General features: G+C 61.8%; 1 protein-coding gene across 13 annotated transcripts in view; it reads left to right on the top strand.

Moving 5' to 3' along the window:
• RAPGEF1 (Rap guanine nucleotide exchange factor 1) overlaps nt 1–25,418 on the top strand; it is a 137,779-nt gene that overhangs the window by 100,886 nt on the left and 11,475 nt on the right. For 3 of the 13 annotated variants that reach the window (XM_089321828.1, XM_089321831.1, XM_089321820.1), the window contains 7 exons: nt 4,427–4,632; nt 6,553–6,711; nt 16,625–16,882; nt 17,628–17,708; nt 19,221–19,309; nt 22,677–22,788; nt 24,212–24,287. In XM_089321828.1, coding sequence (XP_089177954.1) covers nt 4,427–4,632; nt 6,553–6,711; nt 16,625–16,882; nt 17,628–17,708; nt 19,221–19,309; nt 22,677–22,788; nt 24,212–24,287 — 981 coding nt within the window. Of the gene's footprint in view, nt 1–4,426; nt 4,633–6,552; nt 6,712–12,460; nt 15,057–16,624; nt 16,883–17,627; nt 17,709–19,220; nt 19,310–22,676; nt 22,789–24,211; nt 24,288–25,418 lie in introns of those variants that run through there. The other 10 variants (XM_051835417.3, XM_089321823.1, XM_089321858.1 and 7 more) reach the window with 8 other exon arrangements.

The following is a 25,418-nucleotide window of genomic DNA, read 5'->3' as shown; positions in this document are numbered from 1 at the left end:
AGTCAGCTGACCTGCTGGCCTGCGCACACACGGCCCAGGGCACGAGCGTCGCGGTGGGCAGGCCAGTGGTGCAGTGACCCCTGCGGGAGGTGGGGTGGACATCCGAATCTGAACAGCCATCTGACCCGGGCTCGGCGTTCCTGCAGGGTGACTGGGGCTGGAGGCTGCCCAGCAGGAGTAGTGGGGACGCCTCTTGGACCAGACTCCTTAACAGATCATCTTATTAGGGACTAGGGGTAGAGCTGAAACTCTGCATAGTTGTGTTTGATTATTTTCCACCTGTAAGTTTGCTGTGTAACGACTGGAAGTTCCGTCTTCTGCCCGCTCCCCTGACTGCCCCCACCCTCTCCCCAGTTCACTAGTGCAGTTCCACCTTGTTTTTCCCTGGCAGACCCGCATCCTGGTGTGATGCTTGTGTGGCCACACCAGCCCCACCGCCCCCTGACCCCCGACCCCAGGGAGGCGTCCCACAGAGACCCTGTGTGAACTGGAAGCTGAGTTTATCCCATCAGAGCTGGCCCCGTTCTCAAAGAAGGGCCAACCTGGCTTGGGCAGACCCAGCAGAACCGTCCCCAGGGCCAGCGGGGCAGCCCAGTGGGGTGACCTCCCGGCTCCTTGGTGGGGCTGGCTGCGTGTGGGGTAGTGATGTCCTTCCCACCTGTCGTCTCAGCTTGCTCCTTAGAAACCAGGGTCCTGGTGGAGGGGTGCACACGGCCGTGCCAGGAGCATTTCTTCTGCGCGTCTCCCTCTGCCCAGGCAGGCATTCCAGCGCTGCCGCTGCCTCCCTCACCACCTCACCGGGGGCAGCGAGCCACTGTGAGCCCACCCCTTTCTTGTCTGAGGAGCTCATCAGCCTCAGACGCAGGGCAGAGCGGTCCCTGTGCCCACTGCACCAGACGCATGGTGCTGCCCGGGCTCTCAGAGCCTCACACCGGACCTGCAGAGGAGAGGATAGGGAGGTGTGGCCCTCGTTTTCCTTTGAATGGTCTCAAGTCTCTGGAAGCATGTCTCTGTTCCCTGAGGCCGCCACTGGAGGCCCACTCCGCTCAGCAGAGCTGCAGGTGTGGTGCGCTCGGAGCTGCTGCAGCCTCACGTGCCCTGTGGTAGGCGGACCTCCCAGCCGCCAGGCAGTGCCTGTCTTAGGTGAAGCTGGAGCGGGGGGCAGGACTGCATGTCCAGTGGAGCGGGAGGGCAGGACTGCATGTCCAGTGGAGCCAGGCCTGTGTCGATGCAGCGAGCTGCAGCTCCTCCCAGCAGAGGGGGAAGGAGGAGTCTCCTGCCTTGAGGCCCCTCCAGTGTGCAGGGGATAGACCGCTCTGTGCCCTGGGCTAGAGCCCCCCGACCTGAGGCATCCTGAGGTTCAAGTCCTGGTCCCGCCTCTGCTCTTCCCTCTGGGAAAGTCTCCCTGGAGAGTTCTCGAGTGTGACCCTGTGGGAAGCACCCCATGAAATTGCGTTCAGCAAAAGCACAGGATGGTCGCCGTCCCTTCAGTTGGCTAACACTGGACAGAGTCCATCCACGCAAGTCCCGATGTCACGGTGCATCCTTGCCTTTGGGTGCTCTGATGTCACCAGGCTCGCCGGCCCCTGCCGCCCAGGCAGCCCCATGAGCTTGTGCTGGGTGAGATTCCCGATCAGTGTGCTAACCCCCACCCCTCGCTGTCCCCACGGCCTGGGGCCCACCGGAGCCCTCCCAGCCGTGCAGTCTGCCCTGGCCTCAGCTGTTGCCCGTTGCCTTAGAAACGCACCACCCTGCCGTATTTCTAGGTAGGGGACGTCACTGCTGTTCCCGAGTGCCCAGTGAGCAGGCCCCCACAAGGACGTCCACCTCAGGAGCTCATGGAGACCTGAAGTCGTGGGACTGCCCGCCAGGCGGGAGTGGGGATGCTTCGTCTTCTCGAGGCACGTGGTGGGCGTTCAGGATCGCGCTCCCGGGCGCACACCCTCCTGAACGCGGTGTTGCTTGCGCACCACTAAGGCGCGTGGGGCCCAGCAGGAGCCGCAGAGGCAGCAACTTTTCCCTGCCTTTTATAGCCACGTTCCACTCAGCGCTTGTTGGGACCAATAAGAAATCCTTGTTCTTTTAAATAAAGCGAATGGTGCCAGCACGATGTAGCTGGAGGGAGCACATGTGCTGTAGACCTGCCCAGAAACGAGGTGGCTGCCCGTGACTGTCATGCTCGGCTCAGAGTGCCTGCCCCTCCCTGAGCTGCTGACCAGCCTGGGCGCCCAGTGGAGGCCGCAACTTCATGGCTCCATGCACCCCAGAGCCATCCTGGCCACTCTTGGCACTTGTGTCACTTGTGTCACTTGTGACGTGACCCCGGGAGGTGGCTGAGAGCTGCGTGTGCTGCGTGCTGATCTAGGGCCTTTTCCTCACAGCCCGCAGCAGCTTGTCAGCTGCTTCCAGGTCGTTTAGCTGGCACCTGTTCTAACCAGGTGTCGGGGGACACACCTTGTCCTCCTCGCATTGGCCCCTGCAGGAATGCAGGGAGTAGCTCAGCACCCAGGAGCCTCCCCGTGGTCAAGTGCAGACAGACGGGTGCAGATCTCAGGACACAGGCACCTGGGGCCTGACCTTGACCTTGACTCCTGCAGGCAGTGTCAGGGCAGGCTGCAGTCCACATGGGTGGATTGGAATTGGAGGAAAAACTTACGCTCCAAGCCAGCCCTCGCCACCCTGTAGGGACAGCAGGTAGCTGTGCACAGGTGGCTCCAAACCCCCTTCTCCCAGAATCCTCCAGCTCTGGAGCGCTGACCCCCGAGTCGGGAATGCAGGGCACGCTGATGCTCTCGTGTGACTTGGAGGGGTGCCTCCCAGGATGAGATGCTACAGCTGGGCTCTTGGCTCCCCGGCTTCTCACCTCCCAGGGGGCTGGAGTCCCTGCTGGAGCTGCTGCCTCTGCACGGGTCCGGGAGGCCGCAGGGCACAGACAGCTCCTCCACAAGGCAGTGGGGTCGGAGGGGTGAGGGGAGGCACTGGTGGAATTGAGGCCTCTCCCTCCGCCCACGATGGCCAGCATCTCTTCAGCTGGACAGGCCTGGACTTGGCTGCTGTTGTGTCCTGCATGTCCAGTAGGGGCTTCACGTGCGCCCAGGGCCCGCCTGGTGGAGCAGGTCACCAGGAAATGCGCTGCATTCGTCCGTTCACGCTCCACGCATTCCCGGCACCTGCTGCGTGCCAGGCACGAATGGTGTTACAGCACAAACGAGACAAACACAGTGCCTACCCTAACTCTGCAGGGGAAGGCCCTAACTCCTGTTGCATCCGTTTTCCGAATCCCCCCGTTCTCGACCGCGCCTCGCCAACCTCTCCCCCACACGTGATTTTTCCTGAACGGCCACAGCGGCCCTGCAGCCGTCTTCCCAGCAGTCGCTGAGCTCCAGCCACACCCTGGGTGGAGCCCTCGGCCCATTCCCAGGCTGCTGCCAATAAAGCCAGCTTGTCCTGTCTACACAGCCCCTTGGCACCGTGCAGGGGACTCTAAGCCTTCCTTCACTGTGCTGGGCCCACCCAGGCCCCCTTCCCGGCCTCAGGCCTTTGTGTCTCCTGTAGACTGCATGAAGAGTCCTGCCTGACCCTCACGTGGCTCCTCCACAGCCTAGGGTCCCCAGCCACTTCACCCTGTCCCACGCTGTGGGCTGGTCTGCTTGCTGTCTCTCTGAGGAGGATGTGGCCCGCAAGGCACAGGACCACGCTGTCCATGGTGCGGTGCCCACGCGTGGGTCAGTGCTGACGCGTACAGCAGGTGCTGAGTGAACGCTGGGTGAGCGTGGACAGTCCACAGGCAGCTCATCCAAACCGTGAGTGTAGGAAGAGCGAGGGAGGAAGCGAGGGTGAGGTTCATGGCTGATGGGGTGAGGGCGGCTCGGGAGGGGGCTCCAGGCCAAGATCAGCCGAGGGGCAGAAAACTCAGAGCCCCAGGCAGTGCGCCGTGCAGTTGTCTCAGGGCATCCAGGAAGCGGGAGGGCGCAGCTGGGGCCCCCACAGTGGCGGGGAGGGGGTGGCAGATTCGGCAGGAAATCCCCGGGGGCAGTCAGGGGCCCCCCATGTGCTCTCTTTAAACAATGGAATTTACTTACTGGAGTAGTTTGGGGTTCACAGCACCACTGCGTGGAAAGTACAGGAATTTCCCATACAGAAATTCCGCTCCCCCTTCACGCACAGCCGCCCCTGCTGTCAGCGCCTACACGTGCCAGGGCTGCGTAGCCTCTGCTAGCGTGGCTGGGTCTACGTCATCGTCTCCCAGAGTCCACAGGCCACACCAGGGTCCCCTCTGGCCGTGGACACACACAAGGACGCAGTGGCCCTGTAGGGCTGTCAGATCCGCGCCCCCGTGTGCTGTCGGCAGGGCCCCGGCTGCTGTGGGCAGAGGGCCAGGGGCTGGGCTTCCAGGACAGGATGCGAGGCGCCCTCTGTCCCGCAGTGCTGGCCTACATGCAGCTGCTGGAGGACTATTCCGAGCCGCAGCCCTCCGTGTTCTACCAGACGCCGCAGAATGAGCACATCTACCAGCAGAAGAACAGGCTGCTCATGGAGGTGTACGGCTTCAGCGACTCCTTCAGCTCGGCCAGCGACTCGCTGCAGGAGCTGGCCCCGCCGCCCGCACTGCCCCCGAAGCAGCGGCAGCTGGTAAGCGGCGCCCCCTCCCCGTGTCCCCAGCTTAACAGGTCTAGGGGCTGGAACGATCCTTCTGGGGTTAGGGTTGACCCCGTGCCGTCCGTGGCAGGGGCCCCGGCCTTGCTGATGGACGCGTCCCAGTCCACGTGGGCGCCCGTGTCCGCTTCCGTCTCCCGGCCTGGAGCTCTGGGGCCTTTCTTCTCGAGAGCAGCCCCTACTGCCGGACAGGCCCGCGCCCGGAGTGTCCGCTCGGGCCGCTAACAGTCTCTTGACTTCTTGTCTGTCTTCTCTGGCTCCAACGTGGACCTCCCAGAAAGGAGGGACTCAAAGCACAGGGCACGGTCTGTGTGCAGCCAGCTGCAGAGTTGCTTCCCAACAGTAGGCCTGCCTGTGCGGATGACTGACGTCGCGGCCCGGCCAGGGCTGGCCCCGTGAGAACGGCTCCGCTGAGCCGGGTGGCTTGACACACAGCCCCTTTGTGTTTCCGACGCGGCACCCTCCTCCTCGCAGACACCTCCTGGGTGGAGGAGTCCCGTGTGCAGCGTGGCCCAGGCAGGCTGCGAGGCCCTGGGCGCCTGCCTGTCACAGGCCTCCGGGTCTGTCTCTCTGCTTTACGGTTCACGGGTCGGTGGGCTCCTTTCCCCACCAGGAAGGGTGCCCTGGAGTGGAAGCCTGGCTTTTCCCAGAGCTGCGTGCGTTCTGCTCACGTGCTGCCTGTTTGATTGGTAGGACCGTCTTCTGTCCATCAGGAGACCACAGGAAGGTGCCACCCTGGCCTTTCTGGAAGGCAGCCGTCCACTAACCGGAGGACAGATGCCCCGGGTTCCCCGTGCCGTCTCGCCTGCAGCAGGCTCAGGCTGACCAGGCAGGAGTTTGGTCCCCTCCAGGGAACCACAGCCAGCCCTGTTGGAGGCAGCCTTGGGCCAGGTCCCACACGTGGGCATCAGGGTCGCTCTCCACCTGCCCTGCCCACCCTCGAGCTCGGAGAGTGACTCACATTGCTTCGACAGTGTTTCAAGGGGATCTTCGTGGAAATGCCAATGTCTGGCTGGAGGTTCATAGCCCAGAATGTTTGGTTAAAACCATTGCTGAGCCAGATTTCATGGCGAGATTGGTCCTTGGCAACCCATTGGCTGTCCTTGGCCATCTTATCATGGAGTCCACAAGTTTCTGAACATGAGGGGAGGGGTCCCCAGTGAGCATGTGGACGCAGGCCTGTTCCAGACAGGACAGGGCTGAGGGCAGCCCCTCCTGGGCACCTCCTGCAGAGGGACGGCAGGAGCTTCCTGTGGCTGCCCACGACCCTCCCCACAGCTCCTGGCAGCTCCTGGCAGCCCCACTGCACACGAACCAGGGCAGAGAGCCAGAGAAACGTAGCCCAAGGCCACAGCAGGCTGTGCCTGGAATGCAGACGTGGGAGGGGCAGTGAGGTCATCACCACGCAGCCTGTGGGAGGCGCCTTCCCAGGTGCTTTACCCAGGTCATTTCATTTCATCCAGCGCACCCTCCGTGGTCAGCGCCAGCGTTCTCCATGTCTTACAGACGGGAAACCCGAGGTGCAGAGATCCTGAAGCAAGGTCCAAGGCCAAACGGGGATCAGCGTCAGGGTCCAGATTCCATCAGAACTTGGCTGATGCGAGAGCGAGCACCCGGGTCTGCTCCCACTGAGGAGGAGCCCAGAGCAAGGGTCAGCCCCGGCTCCAGGCTCCTTGTCCTCCATGCACCGTAGTCGATGTGCGAGTTCACTCTAACTCTGCCGTAAGGAAGTGAAGAGGCGGGCTCCGTCTTGTTCACGCAGCCTTCAGCGGGCACTGGTGGTCCTGAGTCCCCAGCAGGGTTAGGTAGCGGCCTCTTGCGTCTTTGCTGACACGTGCCTTACCGTTCTCTGCTTCTCTCCCTCCTCCCTGCCTTCTCTCTCGTCCCTCTGCCCAGCAGGCCTCCTATGCTGCTTCTTCCTTCTCCTCTGTCTCCTACTGTATCCAGCAAACTCAAGTGGCCTTCGCCCCCGAGGACAGCAGTGCCACTCAGGGCCTCAGTGTGTCGGTCTCTAACTCCTTTCTCAGCCGGCACGGCAGCTTGCCTGTGCCCTCGGTGAGTCCAAACAAGCGACCCGTTCCTTGGTTTGCAGCTGTGCCTCCCGCACGTGCGCGCTGCCCGTCCCGGCCCGTGTCCTCGTGTGCCAGACAGGAAAGGACATGAAGGGCCGGATCCCCGGGGCCTAAGGGCTGTTACCGGCGGGCTGGGGTGGGGATTGCGAGTGGCTCCCACTCTGGCTCAGGTGGCAGAGATGTTTCCAGCCTTTTGCTTCTGATCTCCTGCTGGGTCTTGGCTCAGCCCTCTGGGTGTTCCACGTTTGCTAAGGAATATCCCTCGTGTTGGAAGCAAGGCCAAAGAGAGCAGGCTTTACCAAGTGCGTGAGAGTCCGCGCTGTAAGAGCCGTACCCGTTGTCTCCCGCTGCACCACAAGCCACCCCGGAGCTCAACGGCTTCAGATGTTCTTGATGAGGACACGGGTGGGGGGTGATCACGCTGCTCTGCCTGCAGAGTGGCTGGTGTGGCACAGGCTCACTGGCATCTCCTGCCCCCCCCCCTTCCCCTGCGGCAGGCTAGCCTGGGCTTGTGTGCAGGGCAGCTGACAGGGCTCCAAGGAAACAAATGGAAGCTCGCAAGACACCTTGCAGCCTAAGCTGTGATTCGGCCCAGTGGCACTTCCATCGCAGCCACTCAGTCAAGTCCAGCCCGGAGTCAGGGCCGGGGCAAGCTGACTGCACCTGCCGATGGGAGTCGGTGCTAAGCCACATTGCACGGGAGCCGAGGTCCCGGCGGGGGTGGCTGCGGCCGTTGCTGTAAAGAGTCTCCTACGGAAGTGAGGGGACAGTGGTGCATAAGGAGGCACAGTCTTTAAGCCATAAGAGTTCTGGACTCTAGTCTAGTTCAGCTTCTAATTCTGTACCAAGAATTGGACAAACAGCTTAGCCTTTCTGGGTTTCCTTCTGTCCTCTACAAATATAAAGGATGAGTTTGGACTGAGTGACTGTTGAAGACTTACCCAGGCTCAGGTTCCCGGTGTGGTGCTGCCTGGAGTCCGTCTGTGCCCTTGCCTCTCCCGAGGAACGCATTCTTCCCCGGGGTGCTGAGGCCCGGCTGGTCAGGGCCCTCGGCGCCCCAGACATGCAGGGAAGGCTGAACGCTGCCTCAGCCGCCCTGGCCACACGGCCTCCCTTGAACCTGGAGGGCACCTCTGGCAAGCTCCGTTCACAGTTATAGCAAAACTTGGCTCTTAGACAGTGCTAGCTCTTGGCTGGTTCCTGGGCCACCTCCCATGAATAGACACCGTGAGCTACCTGAGGGTTTCCACAGGGTACAGGGCTGCAAGTGAACTGGACTGTTGGCTCCAGAACTGAAGAAAACATGAGGACGTCTTAATGAAGACTGGGCCACGGTTTCCATCCCTGGGACGTAGGAGTCTCGAGACCCCTGCATCTGAGATGCTGCGGTCCCAGCTCCACGCAGGAGCCGAAGGGGAGGAGCCCAAGGTGCTTCCTTCTGTTATCGGAAAGCTCCCGGGAAGCCAGTAGCAGGGGCCCGGTGCTGGGGCGTTTGCCGTCGGAGGTGCTGAAACCCGGGGAGCGGCTTAGTGTCAGGCCAGCTTACTCCTCAGGTGTTCTCCGCCTGAATCCCAAGATGTGCCCAGACCCGGGGCTTCACATTAGTGCCAGAGTAGCCTCTATCCCCAGATTTCTTCATTCCACCGCCCCCGGGCCTGTGTCATCAGTCCAGCGTGGAGTTCTGAAGCCCACTTGGGAGTGCAGCAGCTGTCCAGTCTCGTGTGGTTCTTGTCACAGTGTCCAGTGTCCTGTTACTTCACTAAAAGCCTGAGTGTTAGGAACCTCTTGGCCAGGGGACTCCAGAGAGCAATAAGCCTGCCCGGGCGACTGAAGCTGGAGTACGTGCTGGGAGGTGTTTTGTCCTCTCCTCCCAGGGCTCCCAGGGCTCCAGGGGCTGCGGAAGTCGGTGGGCAGGGACCCGCGTGCTGGAGTGCATGCTGGGAGGTGTTCCGTCCTCTCCTCCCGGGGCTCCAGGGCTGCGGAAGTCGGTGGGCAGGGACCCGCGGTGCTGGAGTGCATGCCGGGAGGTGCCCTTGTCCTCTCCTCCTGGGGCTCCCAGGGCTCCGGGGGCTGCGGAAGTCGATGGACAGGGACCCGCGGTGCTGGTGATGGACGGGCCTGCAGTGCAGCAAGTGGGGCCTGAGAGCCACAGGCAGTGGGAACGCCAGTGGTCGGTGGGCTCAGACCGTGCCTCATGGGGCCGGAGCATAAGGTGTGCTTGGGGACAGTGACGTGTCTGGGAGACAGAGGAAAGGGAAAGCTCCAGGCAGGGGGCCCGCCCCAGGGATGGAGGCCAGTAACCCCAGCGTCCCTTCCGATGTGAGTTCCCAGAGATTGAGGTCGTGGGAGAGAGGGGGAGCCAGCCCCCGCACCTCCGCAGGCCCTCCCCTCCAGGAAGACTCGGCGCCCCCACCCACACACTGCCCTGGGTCCTGAGTTTCTCCCTGCGTGGCACAGCCCTCTGGGGCTCTGGCCACTGCCTGTGAGTGTGTCCCCACACCGGCTTCTCCTGGGCAGCGCCCCCCCATCTTGTCAGCCCTCAGTTCCATCTCTGGGGTTCTCTCTTGGGGGAGAGGCCCACAGACTTCCTGTGTACCCCGACTTGTGCCCTAAATCCCGGGAGACGAGCATGCAGACCTGGTGCGAGGTCTGGGGAGCGTCACCAGCAGTTCCGGGAAATGAGGGAGGGGTGGGGGCGCTGAGGAGTCCTCCAGGAACTGCCTCACCTTCCTCACCTTCCCTCCTAGAAACAGCCGTGTGGCTCTCCTCGGCGGCCTCCTGGGTTCCCGTGCCCGCCGGCCGGCCGCCATGCTGTCGAGGTGGCCCAGCCCACAGCCATCTGCCTCACAGACCCCTCCCTGGCTCTGAACTCCGCTGGTGTGGATCCCGAGAGTTTGGGTTTGGTCCATATTCACTGTGCCCTTGACCGAAATGTTATCGAAGTCTCTGGGCAGCCGTGAGGGCCGCCGGGGCCCTGCAGGTGTTTGCTGGCGTCAGAGCAGTCACCCTGCTCCACCCCCGTGATTCCCTTGTGCGTCCTTTCTCTGCTCGCTGCAAGCGATGAGCAAACGCTGACGTCGCCAGAGGCCCGTTTCGATGCTAGAATCTGTTGAAATATTTCCTTACCACCTTGGCTTTCAGAACGAGTCTGGACGAGCAAAAATGCTGGTAGATCAGGGCTTTGAGAAAGAGGCCCATGATAACGGTCGTTTGCTTTCATTTATGTTTTTAAATCTTCATGGTGAGAAAGTCAAGTGTGGCTCATGCGGAGGGACTCGGGGTGTGTGTGTGTGTGTGTGTGTGTGCGTGCGTGCACTGAATTTTGTGCATTTTTGTGGGGGTATAGGGCTATATTTCTTTTTTTAAAGATTTATTTATTTGAAAAAGTTACACATAGAGAGAAGGAGAGGCAGAGAGAGAGAGGGAGAGAGAGGTCTTCCATCCGCTGGTTCACTCCCCAGTTGGCCACAATGGCCAGAGCAGCACCAATCCGAAGCCAGGAGCCAGGAGCTTCTTTTGGGGTCTGCCAAGCGAGTACAGGGGCCCAAGGACTTGGGCCATCTTCTACTGCTCTCCCAGGCCATAGCAGAGAGCTGGATCAGAAGTGGAGCATTCAGGACTTGAACCGGTGCTACAGGGCGATATTTCAACATGTATATCCTGGCTTTTGGCACCTGCCAGCTCCTCTCCCAGTTCTTTGTACAGTATCTAGTGCCACCCCAGCGTGAGCACATCAGCTATGGACAGGGGTTTGTGGAGCAGCTGGCATCCCATTCTGGGCCAGGCACTCACATGGGGACATGCGCCGTCCACACAAGACCCAGGCTTCATGCCGACGCCTGGATCCCGCACCATGAAGCAGCCAGGGCTGCCCCCAAGGTGCACGGTGGGCTGCTTACACCCCACCCCACCCCCACCCAGTGTGTCTGCATCTTCTCTTTGCCCTCCCCCCCAACCACAGACCTCTAGAACTCGCCCATCAGCGTCACAGAGACCATGCTGGCTGGGCTGAAAGTCAGGAGCCGGGGGAAGATGGAGAAGGAGAAAGAATGGAGTGAGGGAGGAGAGTGGCCTTGGGGCAGTGAGGGCAGACCCAAGGGCCCTCAGGCTGCCTGGCCCAGGGCGCGTCTGTGCGTCCGTGGAAGAGAAGTTCCGCCACCCTGGCCTCTGTCCCTGTTTCTTCCTGATGTCAGAGCCAAATCACACTGAGAGATGAGAGGGAGGGAAGGTCCGGCAGAACCCGGGGCCTCCCTGGGGGCGTGTCCCAGAGGCCTGCCTCACTTCCCCGTGGCCCCCGCGTGGCCCCCTCGGTCGTCAGCATCCGTCGGGAGAGTTCCTTTCCAGGGAAAGTGAGGCCTCTGCGTGTGGCCACGTCCCACCCCCAGCCGGCTGATGCCACGCCACAAAGTCGCGTCCTCATGCTGGTCTACCTCTCTCCCACCGCCACCACCACCTTTCCCCATCCCAGTGTCTCACCCTGCCCCCTTCTGACTGGCATTCCAGCCTCTGTGGTCAGGTTCCCTCCCTCACCTCACCTCACCCCTGCAGATCCAGGCCAATGTCCCCACCATCTTGGGAGGCCTTTACTGGCCACTTCCACACACGGGCTCCTGGCCGCTCCCAGAAGCACTCACGTCTGTCTCCTGCCCCAGCCGTCCCGCACCTCCCCCCATCCATCCAGCAGGAAACGCAAGGCCCAGGGGCATGCAGTGCAGCAGGGTTGGTGCTTCCACCCTCCTGAAGACCCCAGGCAGCCTCAGGCCCGCGCCGCCTCCCCCGTGTGGAACCCAGACTCAAGCCCACTGCACCTGGGCCGAGCCCTGCGGGGGCTGGTGCGTGGCGATAGGCGCCCTTCCTGGTTTCTGCAGCTCCTCGTGTGCAGATCTCTGCCTCCCCTGCTCTGGACAGCAGCCAGCCTGCCGGGCGGGCGGCCTGGAGCTGGCTGTGACCAGGAGACCCTGCTGAGCCTTCTGGCCCGGGGCTTTCAGAAGCAGCTGCTGCTGACTCGTGCGTTCCCGCCCCTGCCTCGCCGCTTCCACGCTCTGGGTTCTCGTCCACCGGCTGGCCTGTGGGCTGTGCTCATAGACAGGCGTCAACCACGGGAACCTTAGTGTGGCACTGTGCTGCCGCTGTCCTGACCCCTACCAGGACCGCCCCTCCCGTGAGGGCGCCGCCCCCGCTGGCACGGCAGGGTCCCTGTCTGCTTGGCTGGGGCCCTCCTCGCTACCAGCGCTAGAGTATCCCACCGCGGTCTGGAGGCCAGGCTGCCTGCTGGAGCTGGAGCCGAGGTTAGACTCCAGATCTGCAGCTTGAAGGCTACACGTTAGGCTGACATCTGTGAATTGTTCAATGCCAAGTAAACAGGTGGAAACAGGAGTGCGGAGGCTGGACGGTGAGCGCCGGCGTTTGCCCTTCGTGTTCTGACACGCCAAGCTGCCGGCTCTCACCGGAGATCCACGCTACCCGAGAGCAGTGCGCTCCGGGCTGGGACGGGACAGGAACCATGTGTCAGTGTGCGAAGCCGCCCCGTAGGGAGCCGATGCCGTTCACGGCAGTGCTCACTGAATGTACAGGGCATCCTACGGTGTACTGGGGTTCCTGCCATCCTAATTAGCCATGAAGCCGTTGGCCAAAATGTAGTATTTTCAGATAAGTTCTTGTTTTAGGTTACTGAAGTACCTCCCATAAGAAGGAACCTAATTTCTTACCCCATCCATCTTTTTTTTTTTAAGATTTATTTATTTGAAAGGCAGAGAATCACAGAGACAGAAAGAGAGAGATCTTCCATCTGCTGGTTCACTCCCTAGCCGAAGCTGGGCCAATCTGAAGCCAGGAGCCTGGAGCTTCTTCTGGGACTCCCACGTGGGTGCAGGGGCCCATGGACTTGGGTCATCTTATACTGCTTTCCAAAGCCATAGCAGAGAGCTGGATCGGGAGTGGAGCAGGTGCGACTCGAACCGTCACCCATATGGGATGCCGGCACTACAGGCAGCGAGCGGCGGCTTTACCCGCTGCGCCGCAGTGCCGCCCCCGCCCCCCATTCTTAATGACCTAAAATTCTCCCAAGTAAATCATTTTTTGTTCTTTCGCATCCTTTGTTCTCAGGATTTTTCATTTGATGTCTAAAGATAAACTCCAGGGAGCAGGTTATCCCGGAAAGGGGAGGTGACCTGATGATGACGTTGCCCTACTTTGATAAGATGAATGCTGTCTTGTCAGTGACGCCAGATGCCCCACAGAAATGCCAGTCCTTGCCAGGAGCAGAGAGAAAGCCACCTGTGACGAATCTCAGGTTCCGTGCTGTGGCGCCGGCTTCAGAATTCCCTCCAGGGCTCTGGAAACTCAAGCTTGATGTTATGCAGGATCCAGTTCCAATGGAGCACAGGGTGCCGAAAAAGGGAGTGCCCTGGGGCACGAGGCGCCCATCCCTGGCTTTTGTAAACAGAGCTAACTGGGGGCCAGGAAAGCCCCAGGCCCCCCTGCGTTGGAGCAGAAAGGAGGTGTGCTGGCAGGACCCTTCCCGGTGTCCTGGGAGTAGTCACGGCCCTGTCCATCAGAACCAAATAAGCTGAGCTTCCCCCAGGAGACTTCTCCCCAGACAGCTTGACTTCTTTCCAAAATAAGTAAACTGGGCCTTGTGTTGTGACGCCACAGTCCCCTGTTGAAGGCAGAGGGCTTCAGACATGGGCATGTCCCTGTCCCCCGCGACTGGCACTGAGCCAGGTCCCCTGTGACACCCCACACCGTCACCCTCGAAGAGCGGCTGCTTTCAGTGAGTTTGCTCTCAGTAAGAGAGATTGGAACCCAGGACCCAGCTGTCCAGTAGCGGGTCCACGTTGCTGAGGGGCCTCGCCTGGGCCAGGGTGGTGTGGAAGGCCCCTCCCTCTGGCCAGCGCCTCTGCTTCCCAAAGCCTCCAGCACCACAGGGAGTCTGTCCAGTTGCATGATCACATTTCTCTGTCCTTGTGGCTCTCGCCCTCAACTGTGACGCACGGGCCCAGTCACCCTGGTCATCAGAGGAACTCCTGGGAGCAGCTTGAGGCCGAGGGTCCAGGGTTCTCAGTTAGCGACCTGCTCTCCGCCTCCTCGCCAAGGCAGCGCAGGGCCTGTCCCTAGCTGTGATGAGAGGGAGCGTCACTGGATTCAGGCGCCCGGCCAGCGCTGGGTGGCTTTGCCCTCTAGCGAGTTGCCCACAGCTAACATGCAAAGGCGCCAGCCTCCTCCTGGCTGCGGGTACTCCAGTGTTCTCAAAGGAACTGATTGCGGATTCCACCTCTCTCCTGCTGCGTCCTGGAATTCTCCACATGCCGCTCGGCTCTGGAGCTCCTCTGAGCAGGGGTGATGGGGCTGTGTCCTGCAGACCTGGAGGGTCCCGTGGGTAGGTCCTGTCTCGTGCCCAGAGGAGACCGAGGCCACCCCGCGCCGGGTGTTGCCAGCGGTGTGTTGTTAGAGGTGAACTGGTCTGAGTCGCTTCTTCATCCTTAGGATCGTGGCAGCATTCCGCACGGATTCAGCGAGACAGGCCGTCCGCACCCTGGGCCTGCTGGCCTTCGCATCTGGTCTGTGGCTTGGCTGGCACTGGGGCGGGCACCCCAGGTATTCTGCAGAAACGTGGGGGCTCCGGCAGGCGGCCCTGATGTCCTAAACTCCTCAGCCCAAGCCGTCCCACTCTGACTATAAATAAAAATTCCTGCCGCACAGCGAGCAGCGCCGGGCACAGCCAGATCCCAAAATAAACCCCAGGCCGCGTTGCTGCGTGCCGAGTGTGACGGCAGATGGCCTGCAAGGCTCTCTTAGGGGAGCAGATAGAGACCCGGACTTGTGGAAAGTGGGGTGATCCTGAGTTCTGACGCAGCCGTCAGCCCCTGCACTGTCCCCAAGGCACAGAATGCGCCTCAGGATGACTGGAGCCAGTTCCCTTGGTTTCCCCGCCCCTTCAAGGTGTTTGGCTCCTGTCCCAGGGACCGCATAGCCGGAATACCGGAGTGTGGGCCTGTGCCGTGCTGCGGAAGGCAGGCCCCTTTGTCCAACTCTCTCCTTTCTTCTGGGTGGCTGCCCCAGCCTCCTTCCCACTGCGGGCCAGGCAGTGGTTTAGGGACTTTAATTAGACACCATAGTCAGTTGCTGGGGGTATTGGGCCCCCGGCTTGCGTGTCAGGGCAGCAGAGGACATGGAGGGGAGCTTGTCACACCGAGAGCTCTCAGCACTGTCTCATTGGACAACCACAGAAACCCTGTTTTCACCCCCCACTTTGAAGATTGGCTAGGGCTTAAGAACTTACATCACTTACCCACAGCCCCACGGGTAGAAAGAGGCACCAGCCCCAGCCGTCCTCCAAGGGAAACCCGGGGGTCTGAGAGTCCTGAGCTCGCCAAATCTAAGCCCACCCGTTCAGAAGCCGTTGTGTGCGTGGGGCTCAGGTGTTCAGCCATCGCAGGGTGGGCTTTGTGCCAGTGGGCTTACCTAAACCAAGTGGCAACACACAGGCAGGAGGTGTCCGAGCCCTGGGAATGAGCATTGGACAGCTCTGGAGTCAGGGCTGAAGCCACTGCCTAGGAGTTTATGGGAATTCTGTCAGAGCAGCCCCCACCACAGACTCACCACCGCAAAGCCCTGGAAGGCCCAGAGCGGGGTCCCAGCATTGTCCTTGCCAGTTGCTGTGAGCCTGGGGTCCCGGGCTGCAGCCCTGCTCCTCCGGACAGGAGGGCGTAGGTGGAACCTGGGCCGCGCTGGTGCTCCGTGGATGCCACTTCCACTGACTGACAGCTGTGGCGGAAGGTCGGCCTCGAGGGTGTGGCCCAGGCGGGGAAATGAGGCATGTAAGAAGTGGCCCGGGGCAGGCGTTGGGGGTCTGCTGTAAACCTAGTCCCAGGGCGAGCCCCCGGCTGTGATCGGGACAGCCAGGAAGGGCCAGGGCTGTGGCGCAGTGGAGGGGGATTGCCTTGTTCCTGGGTCCTGGTAGCTCTTTGTGCAGGTTAAAGGGTTGCTTTGCAAAGCTGCTTAAGGACATAAGTTAGTTTGAAACTGTTTTTTCTCTTTCCTGTATGCGTGGGCTCTGAAAGTCTCGTCCACAGCAGGTGCAGAGAGCGAGAGGGAGCGGTTGCCATCTGGAGCCCTGCACAGGTGGCATGGCCCTGCCCCGTCCCCCGTGACCTTAGCAGCAGGCAGGCAGGCAGGCAGGCGGGCGATCCTCAGCCAGGAGGCCGGAGCCCTGGCCTGGGGATTGCTCAGTGGGCATTGGCGGTCACTTCTCAGCCTGGCGTCAGGCTTCCCTCTCTGTGAGAATCCCGAGAGTGCTGTTGCCAGAACACTGCGTTTCTGTGAGAAGCCAAGGGGGTACGGACAGGATGGTTTATCCACACTTTCGGCTAGTACAATCCTTCCAACCATCTTGAGGCTTGTGGTTTCTCTCCTAAAAGGATCTGCAGTAGATACGGCATTTACAAAGATTGCGGTGTTTGATTCTTACATGACAAAGCCAAAGAGATTCATCCAAAAGATTGAAAATGGATAAATGTGACCACAGTGTTGAGTCCAGCCGTAAGGTCCCTGAAAGGACAGAGGGCAGAGGCTGGGCTGTGTGGGGGCTGCTCCTGCCCACGGTGGCACCCGTGGGCGCCTGTGCCACGCACGGGATCTGCTGACCTCCAGGGGCACCCAGGGCCATTCTCCCTGGAGGCCCCTGTCCAGGAAGCAGCACCAGGTGGGGACACTGTGGAGGTCAGCCAGCCATGGTGGGGGTTGTCCTATCCCGAGTTAGACTCGCCGTGAACAGCCTGTCACTGCTGAGGCACCGTTAACCTAATCGCTTTTTCTCTTGTCTGTTCTCTTCCCGTATTCTCGTGCGTGCGTGCGTGCATGCGTGCGTGCGTGTGTGTGCCACTTGGATTCTGCAGTATAAATCTGTGTTTAGGTCCTACTCCCAGGACTTCGTGCCTCACCACCAAGCTTCCGTTCAGCCTTTCCTTCCGCCTACCTCCTCTTCCTCTCCACATTTCCCACCTGTCCACCAGTCTCAGAGCTCGGACTTAGCGGTGCCACCCGTGGCCAGTCCGCCTCCCAGCACCGTGGACGGGCCTCTCTCATCTTCCCAGGAGAGCAGCTTCCATGGGAACACTGTCTGCCTTCCTCCTGAAACCTCTTTCACTGACTGGGTGAGAACTCACATGCACCTGCACGTCTGCACGGTCCCAGAACGCGGTGTCGCTGCGCACGGAGGGCCCTGCCTGCCTGTCATGCCCGGGCAGCATGACTGGGCCGACCCTGAGGACCAGGCCCCCCAGACAGGAGCCCGAGCCTTGAGTGCAGAGTTCCAGCCAGCCAGAACTAGGGACCGCCTGGAAACAGCTACCAAAAGCAGGAGACAGAAAACACTGCCGGCCAGCCGGTGGTCTGCAGGGAAAAGCACAAAGCCTTCTGGAAGTGAGGAAGTGGCACAGTCCAGGCCGTGGCCTGTTGGGCTGCCTGTGATGTCCAGGGCAGAGGCCTGGCTTTCTGTCCTCTGAGACAGGCAGCAGTGCCTCAGATGGCAGGACGCGGGCGGCTAGGGAGCACTGCCCCGCCGCAGCCGGGCCGTCCGCGTGTGCGGCTGCTTGGCCCCCTCGTCACCCCCACCACCCTGCTGGGGCTCCTTTTCCAGGACAGGCTCCGTGATGCCCTGGAAACCCTGGGGAAGATTCACGGGAAACCTGGGCCCCGCTCTAGAGACAGGAGGTGGCACACGCAGCTTTGGCCTCTGGGCCTGGGGAGTCCCTTCCAAGTGCAGTGCCCCTGTCTTTGCCCTCCTGTAAAAGGGGGCGTCACGGTCAGGGCCAGCGCTGCTGGCTGCCGTCTCCGAGCCGTGAGTGCTGGCAGGAGGGCCCGGCCCATGTGTCTCTGCTCTCATCCTGTCTCCCTCAGAGTGGAAGCGCCAGTGAGGGCGAATATGTCAGTCTCTCTTCCTCTGGCCAGAGCAGCGAGGAGCTGGCTCCCTCTCGAGGAGTAAGTAACCTCGGGGCGGCCTCGTGCATGTGGCCTGGCCTGGCAGGGGTTGGGCCCCTGCTGTCCCGAGGCCACTTCCCTTGCACCTGCTTCTGTCTGGCTGAGACCCCCGTCCTGGTCACCAGCAGGCCAGGCCCCCTTGCTCCCGCTTCAGTACGCTCAGAATCCGAGCCGACAGGTTTTCTAGGCATCGCCAGGAGCAGCCCTGCGTGGGCCTTGGCCGCGTGCCCAGTGGCTCACCGTAGGACTTCTTTCTGCCCCGTCTGCTAGTGTGAGCTGCTCCTTCCTTGGATGGGCGACGCTTCTCCCGACACGGCCCCCTCACCCCGTCCCACCTCCTCCTCGGCACGCTGCCTCCCCTCACGTGGCCACTTCTAAGGAGGCAGTGAGTGTGGCGCTGAGCCTTGCCGGCAGGTGCACAGCCCCCTGGTGTGCCCGTCCCACACAAGGCACTGAGTACCGCAGTCCCATCCAGCAGTCAGCTTTCCAACAAAATACAAGAAGCTCAAGAGTTTCAGAAATAATTCCCCCGCGAGCCTGAGAGGCCGAGTTCCCCGAGGACTCGAGTCCTCCCCAGTGGTCAGCTCAAAGCCGGGCTCAACCCATAGAGAGCATGGCCACCCCCATTAGGATGGTCCTGCCGTGGCCCCCCGTGGGGCTTGACACCGCCACATGAGTCCCACAAGTCACAGAACAAAGGAAATGGAGTTGGACCCTGGGCGTGGGAGCTGAGCTGGCGTCCCCAGCTTGCCTGTGCCCTGCAGTGGCTTGCGCCCTGGCATCGTCTCATTCAGCCAGTGCATGGTGGAGTCTGTCCTGGCCTTCCCTGGCACTCTCCCTCTACCAGTGACCACTTGCAATGTTGGCTTTCTCTTTGCCATGGGGTGCTCTCCAAGGTGACCGTCCAGGTAGTCTCCCACCTTACTGCTCCATCGTGGGCTGGGGCAGACCAGGGAGGGACGTCAGAAAGCCATGCTGTCACGAGCAGCATGAGCCCAGAGCTGGGAGAAAGTGAGGGAGGCTGTTGGCAGGGGGCAGGGGGCCTTGGGGACTGTCCTGGGCCGAGCCTTTAGTCCTGCAGACTTCGGCTCGGACGTCAGAAGGGTTTTGCCGCTGGAGAGAGCCAGCCAGTGGTCTGGGCGCGTCTCAGGCAGGGCAGTGTCTGTGCAGTGGGCATGGTGGGCTTAGGAGAGGAGAGGTGTGCCGAGCCCTTGGCCAGCAGAGGGGCTGCTGTACAGTCCATGTTCTAGAAGAGGTGGTGCAGGGGGCTTCATCTGGGCTGGCCGCTGACAGATGTTCCAGTGAGTGGCACCTGTCCCTCTCTCGAGGCAGGGTGCTAGTCTCCAGGGGGCTGTGTCTCCATAAATGCCCGTGCTCATCGTGAACGGTCCCATCTCGGACTGCTCTCTAGGAACCTACGCTCCAGAGGCACTTGGCAGGTGGGAGAGTCGGGAAGACAGAGTGGCCCAGAACAGGCACCTGTGCAAACCCAACACTCGCTTCTCTTTGCAGGAGTCGCCAGCTGGGAAAGACGCCCATTCCAGGGATCCCGCGCTGGGCGGAGGCACACCTGGCAAGGAGAGCCGAGACGGCGGCGAGAGGTAGGAAGTGAGCGGCGTGTGCACTTGGGGGCCAGCCGGCGCACCGGGCCTGCAGATGCTCTCCCTGGTCCCCAGAATGATACGTGCCCAGGGTAAAAATGTAGGAAGTGTGGAAAACAGGAGACACCCCCCACAACCCCACCCCGCAGGGCCCTGGGACTGCCGCTCACCTGTGCAAGTCCTGCCCGTTCTCTGCTGACCCAGCCTCCTTGGCCCCAGCCCTTCAAGCTGAGGTACACCGGGGAGTGTAAAAGACCCACCCCTGCCACCTGTGGACCCTTCTAAATAGGCTGTGTTGCTGAACCCCTCGACGCTGGACCCCCAAATGCTTGACATGCCTCTCCCATGTGAAAGCCTCCTCGTGACAACATTATCTCGTGACAACATTATTCCACCTGAGAAAGCTGGGAGTCCCTCCTGGCACCCGACAGGCAAACCGGGGTCCCGTTCCCCAGCAGTCTCCCCACCACACCCTCATTCCCTGCAGCCAAGGGCAGTCCCGCGTGCGTCTTGCGTTTGGTTGTTGGTCTCTCACCTCCTGCGTTTCTCCAGATTAGCAGGAGCCAACCTGACCAGGCTTACAGACATGCAGTGCGCTTCCCCAGCAGGCACTTGCGAAATAGAATGTGTGGGATCCGCACACGGGCATCGCCTGGGCACCACCCTCGCTGTGGAATGTTCCACATGTCCCCTGCCTATGTCGGTCAAGGCTCTGCCACTTGTGAGGTCCTGAGTGGCTTCGCAGAGCTAATGCCTGTCATTGTCAGACGTCAGCGTGAACTGGTGAAGGGCAGCAAGTAGACAAAAAGACACGAGAGAGTGGGGGTGGGCCACTGGGGAGGGCTGCCTGCCCCCTCATGCCTCCTGCACCTCCAGGGCCTTGTGCCCCCCACCTCCCGCACCTCCAGGGCCCTGTGCCCCCCCCACCTCCTGCACCTGCAGGGCCCTGTGCCCCCCACCTCCTGCACCTCCACCTCCAGGGCCCTGTGCCCCCCCACCTCCTGCACCTCCACCTCCAGGGCTGTGTGACCCCCCCACCTCCTGCACCTCCACCTCCAGGGCTGTGTGACCCCCCCACCTCCTGCACCTCCAGGGCCCTGTGACCCCCCCACCTCCTACACCTCCGGGGCCCTGTGCCCACCCACCCACACCTCCAGGGCCGTGTGCTCTAAGTCTGATTCCTTCCCCAGGCTGAGGTTTCCAGGTGCTAGGTTTACTGGTTTAGCAGCAGCAGTATAGTTTTCAGAGCTCCAGCCAACCCTTGTGATGAGCAGACAGGTGGGGCCAGCGTTGTGACGCAGTGGGTTACACTACCACCTGTGACACCGGCATCCCGTGAGTGCTGGTTCAAGTCTCAGCTGCTGCACTTGCCACTCAGTTCTCTGCTAATGCGCCTGGGAACCCAGCAGGTGACTCAAGTGCTTGGGCCCCTGCCACGTGGGAGACCAGGAAGAAATTCCAGACTCCTGGCTTTGACCAGGCTCAGCCCTGGCCATTGTAGCCATTTGGGAAGTGAACCAGTGTGGTGGAATTCGAAGGCCATGCCAAGATGGCCACTGGCAACAGAGCCTGCCTGGCAACAGGCTGTGATTGGTTAGGGCACAGACCGCCCCTTGACTGGATTGGCTGCCTCGGCTATATAAGCTGCTGTACCAACTGAAATAAACGAGTCTGTGGGCTGCTTGCCTCAGGCCTGCTTTCACCCAGCTCCCGCGGTCTGTGTGGTGACTCCGCACCTCTTGCCCCCACCACGCTCCTCCTCTCAGAATGAATCCACCTCAACAAACCAGCAGGTGGAAAATCTGTCCTTTTCTCTTTGTAACTCTGCCTTTCAAATAAAAACAAAGAGGAAGGGTGAGCACAGGGACTGCTCAGATACGGGGCTGTGTCCCCTCCCCCAGAGGTCAGACCCCAGGCTGGACGGTGACGAGGCATGCTGAAGCCTGGCTCCGCTCAAGGTGCTCCTGGCCCACCCACTCCCTTACTGAGGAGCTTTTTGGTTTTTTAATGATTTTCTTTTATTTAAAGGCAGGGTTACATTGGCAGGGGGAGAGAGAGAGTGTGCATCTGCTGGTTCTCTCCCCAAGTGGCAGCAATGGCTGGAGCTGGGCCAGGCCAAGGCCAGCAGCCAGGAGCTGCTTCTGGGTCTCCCACGCGGCTACAGGGGCCCAAGGACTTTGGTCATCTTCCACTGCTTTCTCAGGCCAGTAGAGGGAGCTGGATCAGAAGTGGAACAGCCAGGTCTTGACCTGCCACCCATATGGGATGCCGGCACTACAGGCAGAGGCTTAACTGGCTACGCCACAGCGCTGGCCCTGACACAGTTTTGTTTTGTTTTTTCAAGATTGATTTATTTATTTGAAACTTAGAGTTACAAAGAGAAGAGAAGAGGCAGAGATCTTCCATCCGCTGGTTCACTCCCAAAGTAGCTGCAACAGCCGGGCTGGGCCAGGCTGAAGCCAGGAGCCAGAGCTTCCTCCGGGTCTCCCATGTGGGTGCAGGGGCCCCAGCACTTGGGCCGTCGCCCGCTGCCTTCCCAGGTGCATTAACAGGGAGCTAGATCGGAAGCAGAGCAGCCGGGACTTGAACCTGTGCCCATATGGGACGCCAGTGTTTCAAACAGCGGATTCATCCAGGCTCCAGGGCACATATTTCTGTGTCCCAGATACTTAGGGTTAAAAGTGTGACTTGTGTCCACGTGGCTGGCTCAGCACGGCTGCTGAGAACAAGAGCAAGATGGGAACGGGGCAAGTCGGTGTCTGCAGACCCAGCTGGAATGCCCTGAGCTGGCCTTGGACCTCTCGTGCCCTGCCGGAGATGTCCTCTCCCCTCTCCCCGTCCTACAGGTGTAACCGTCCGGCGCTTCAGGTCTCAGCCTGCCTGTCCCACCCCATGTCCTTGCTCATACCCCTTGTGTCCCCTCTGCCCCTCCCCCACCCCTGCCTCCGCCCCCCAGTGCTGCTTCTGCTCTGCTGAGACCCGGAGGACAGGCATCGGCCTGGCCCCCGCTTTGCCTCGGCACCAAGCGGAGGGTCCCTGGAAGAGACCCGGGGTGGGACCGAGGCCGGTGCTGTGTCTCCCGCACCCCTCTCCTTCAGTGTGTAGATGGTGGCCGGGACGAAGAGCGGCTGGGCCCTGCACTTAGTGAGCAGCTCGGCGCCAGCCCCTGCAGCTCCAGGTGGGGCGTGGGCCGCAGCTGGTCGGCAGCAGAGTGGGCAGTCCTGGCTCCGCCCACTGCTCCGGCCTCAGCTTGTCTGGGGCGGGCCGCTGGTCTGTGCCCGTCACAGCCAGCACTGCCTCGGCCTCTGGGTCTCTGGAGCCCAGGGGCCCGTTTGGCATTTGCAACACAAACTGCCTCTCCCTGCAGGGCCTCCCAGTCCCCAGACGGTCTAGAGACGGCCCAGTCGGAGGACGAGGTAGATGAGCTGTCCCTCATCGACCACAACGAAATTATGGCCAGGCTAACACTCAAGCAAGAGGTGAGCACTCCTGGGCCTGGGCTCTGCGTCTCGCCCCCCAAAGCAAGAGCAAGGGGGTTTGGGGGCACATGAGCTTGAGCACTCCAGGCCGCGGGGCCCAGAGGGAAGGAATTCCACAGGCATCCTGCCCCTTCTCCGATGTTCGTGGAAAGTGACTTGGGGTCACTGTGGACGCGTCACGTGGCACCACCACGCTCCCAGGGGCCGGGCTGGAGAGCTTGTTAGAGCCATCGGCACATCGGCTCTCGGCACGGAGTCTGCACGGGGGCCCTCATCACTGCTAGACATTTTCGTGTTGTTGATAAAACAGCCCCCTGTAGCTGCAGCCTGAGGGGCGCGCGGTGGCTCCCTGCGTCCTGGGCCCCACTTCCCCCTCCTGCCGTGCAGTTCTGGAAACAGAAACAGCTTGGCGAGCCAGCCTTGCCCCCCAGCTCAGGTGACCGAGCTTCTGGCTCCGGGTCGCGAAGGCAGATGCTGCCCCCGTGCCCTCCTGGGGCCAGGCCTGTAGGGGGCAAGCAGGGCTGGGGGAGACGTTTGGCCAGATCGGTTCTTAACCCTTGCCAAAAATCAGGCTGTAGGCATAACTGCCCCACCCAGAGTGGGAGACCCAGGCCGTGGTCAGGACTCCAGCACTGGGCGTGTGGGCGTGTGCAGGAGGCCCAGAGAGGGCGGGGGGGGGGGCGTGTGGGCGTGCGCAGGAGGCCCAGAGAGGGCGGGGGGCGTGTGGGCGTGCGCAGGAGGCCCAGAGAGGGCGGGGGGCGTGTGGGCATGCGCAGGAGGCCCAGAGAGGGCAGAGGCGTGTGGGCATGCGCAGGAGGCCCAGAGAGGGCGGGGGGGGGGCGTGTGGGCGTGCGCAGGAGGCGGGGAGCAGCCTTGCTGCGGTCGCCTGGAGGAGAGCAGAGCGCGCGCGTGTTGGAGCCCAGGCATTGGCCCTGGGCATCCACGCCCTACCCAGGGGCAGCTGTCTGGCTCCTGGCCAGGTGGCTGACTTGTTGCTGTGGCGTGGAAGTAAGACCCCGTCCCTCACTGGCCGGGCAGGGCTGGCCACACACAGAGTGAGCGCCTGCCACACTTCCTGCTCCTCGCACGAAGGCTCCACAGAGGAGCCGTGGCGTCACTCTGAGCGGCTTCTGCTGCCCCTGGGAAACCAGATTCAGATTCAGGACAGGCCGCCGCAGTGCCTGGCAGTGGTCCTGCCTCCCTCCTTGCCTCTGAGCCGGTGACACCGACCCCCTAACCCAGGTGCCCCGGGCCTGCTGATGTGTGGGCGGCTCCCTGCCCTCTGGGCAGGCCAGAGCGCGTACCGGGCATCCGCAGCCTGGTTCCAGCCTGCACACAGGGGAGCACGGGAAGGGGACTCGGGGTCCCGCGCCTGCCTGGTGCTCCCTGACCTCGATGGCCTCTTTTGCTGTCCTCACCGCAGGGTGACGACGGCCCAGACGTCCGTGGAGGATCTGGGGACATCTTGTTGGTCCACGCCACTGAGACAGACAGGAAAGGTATGGAGCCCCGCTCGGTTCTGCACGGCTGTTGGGCCGCTGGGCGGGAGCAGGGAGCCCACCCCCGGAGAGGCAGCGTGCCCACAGCCAGCGTGCCAGAGCGACCTCCCTCGGTGGGGGGCCGTGTGGAGGGCGAGGGGCGTGAGTCTCAGCAGATGATGGCTCGGGTGACGAGGCATCGGGCGGGAATACTGCGGTACCCCCGGGGGCGCCTGATCCCTTTCCTGACCTTTGAGCCGCTGTGTTATTCCCAATCCCTTAGCTTGGGTTTGAGTCCTGAGCTCGGAGAGAAATTGCCAAGGAAGCGTCTGTTCGTGCAGGAGTCTCCCGCTTTGCGCAGTGTGCCCTGCCGGGCTGAGCGTCCTCTGCGTGGAGCCAGGCTGCTGCCCCTCATGTCTGGAGAAGCAGGGGTACCCCATCCCTAAAGCACCCCGTCAGGCAGGCTCTGGAAGGGGGTGAGGAGGGCCGTGAGGGGCGGCCTGGAGGAAGGTGCCAGCGGCCAGGGTCGGACGCAGCCTCCCAGCTGCATGGTCTGCGCGCCTCTCCCCACACACACCTTCCTTTTACATCTTTAAAAGTTACGAGAAAGGCCGGCGCCGCGGCTCACTGGGCTAATCCTCCGCCTGCGGCGCCGGCACCCCGGGTTCTAGTCCCAGTCGGGGCGCTGGATTCTGTCCCGGTTGCCCCTCTTCAAGGCCAGCTCTCTGCTGTGGCTCGGGAGTGCAGTGGAGGATGGCCCAAGTGCTTGGGCCCTGCACCCCATGGGAGACCAGGAGAAGCACCTGGCTCCTGCCTTCGGATCGGTGCAGTGCACCGGCCATGCGGCCATTCAGGGGTTGAACCAACGGAAAGAAGACCTTTCTCTCTCTCTCTCTCTCTCTCTCTCACTCTCACTCTCACTCACTGTCTAACTCTGCCTGTCAAAAAAAGAAAGAAAGTTACAAGAAAGAGGATGTAGCAGCCGTGTCCAATTGTGGAGGGACTGAAAACACCCCAGCCTTGAAGCTGGAACCACCCGGGCCCACAGCCAGCCTGTCCCTGCTTTCCGGGGAATTTCTGAGTTAGGAGAAGCCGTAGGAAAGGTGTGGGGGGGGGAGACCCGGCCACGGCCCTCCCAGGCCCAGCACGGCT

The sequence above is a fragment of the Oryctolagus cuniculus genome, chromosome 1 (genome assembly GCF_051225735.1).
Source record: "Oryctolagus cuniculus isolate XC-2025 breed Fujian yellow rabbit chromosome 1, ASM5122573v1, whole genome shotgun sequence".
Lineage (NCBI taxonomy): Eukaryota > Metazoa > Chordata > Mammalia > Lagomorpha > Leporidae > Oryctolagus > Oryctolagus cuniculus.
The sequence above is the reverse complement of the archived record's forward strand: the minus strand, read 5'-3'. Positions and strand labels throughout refer to the sequence as shown.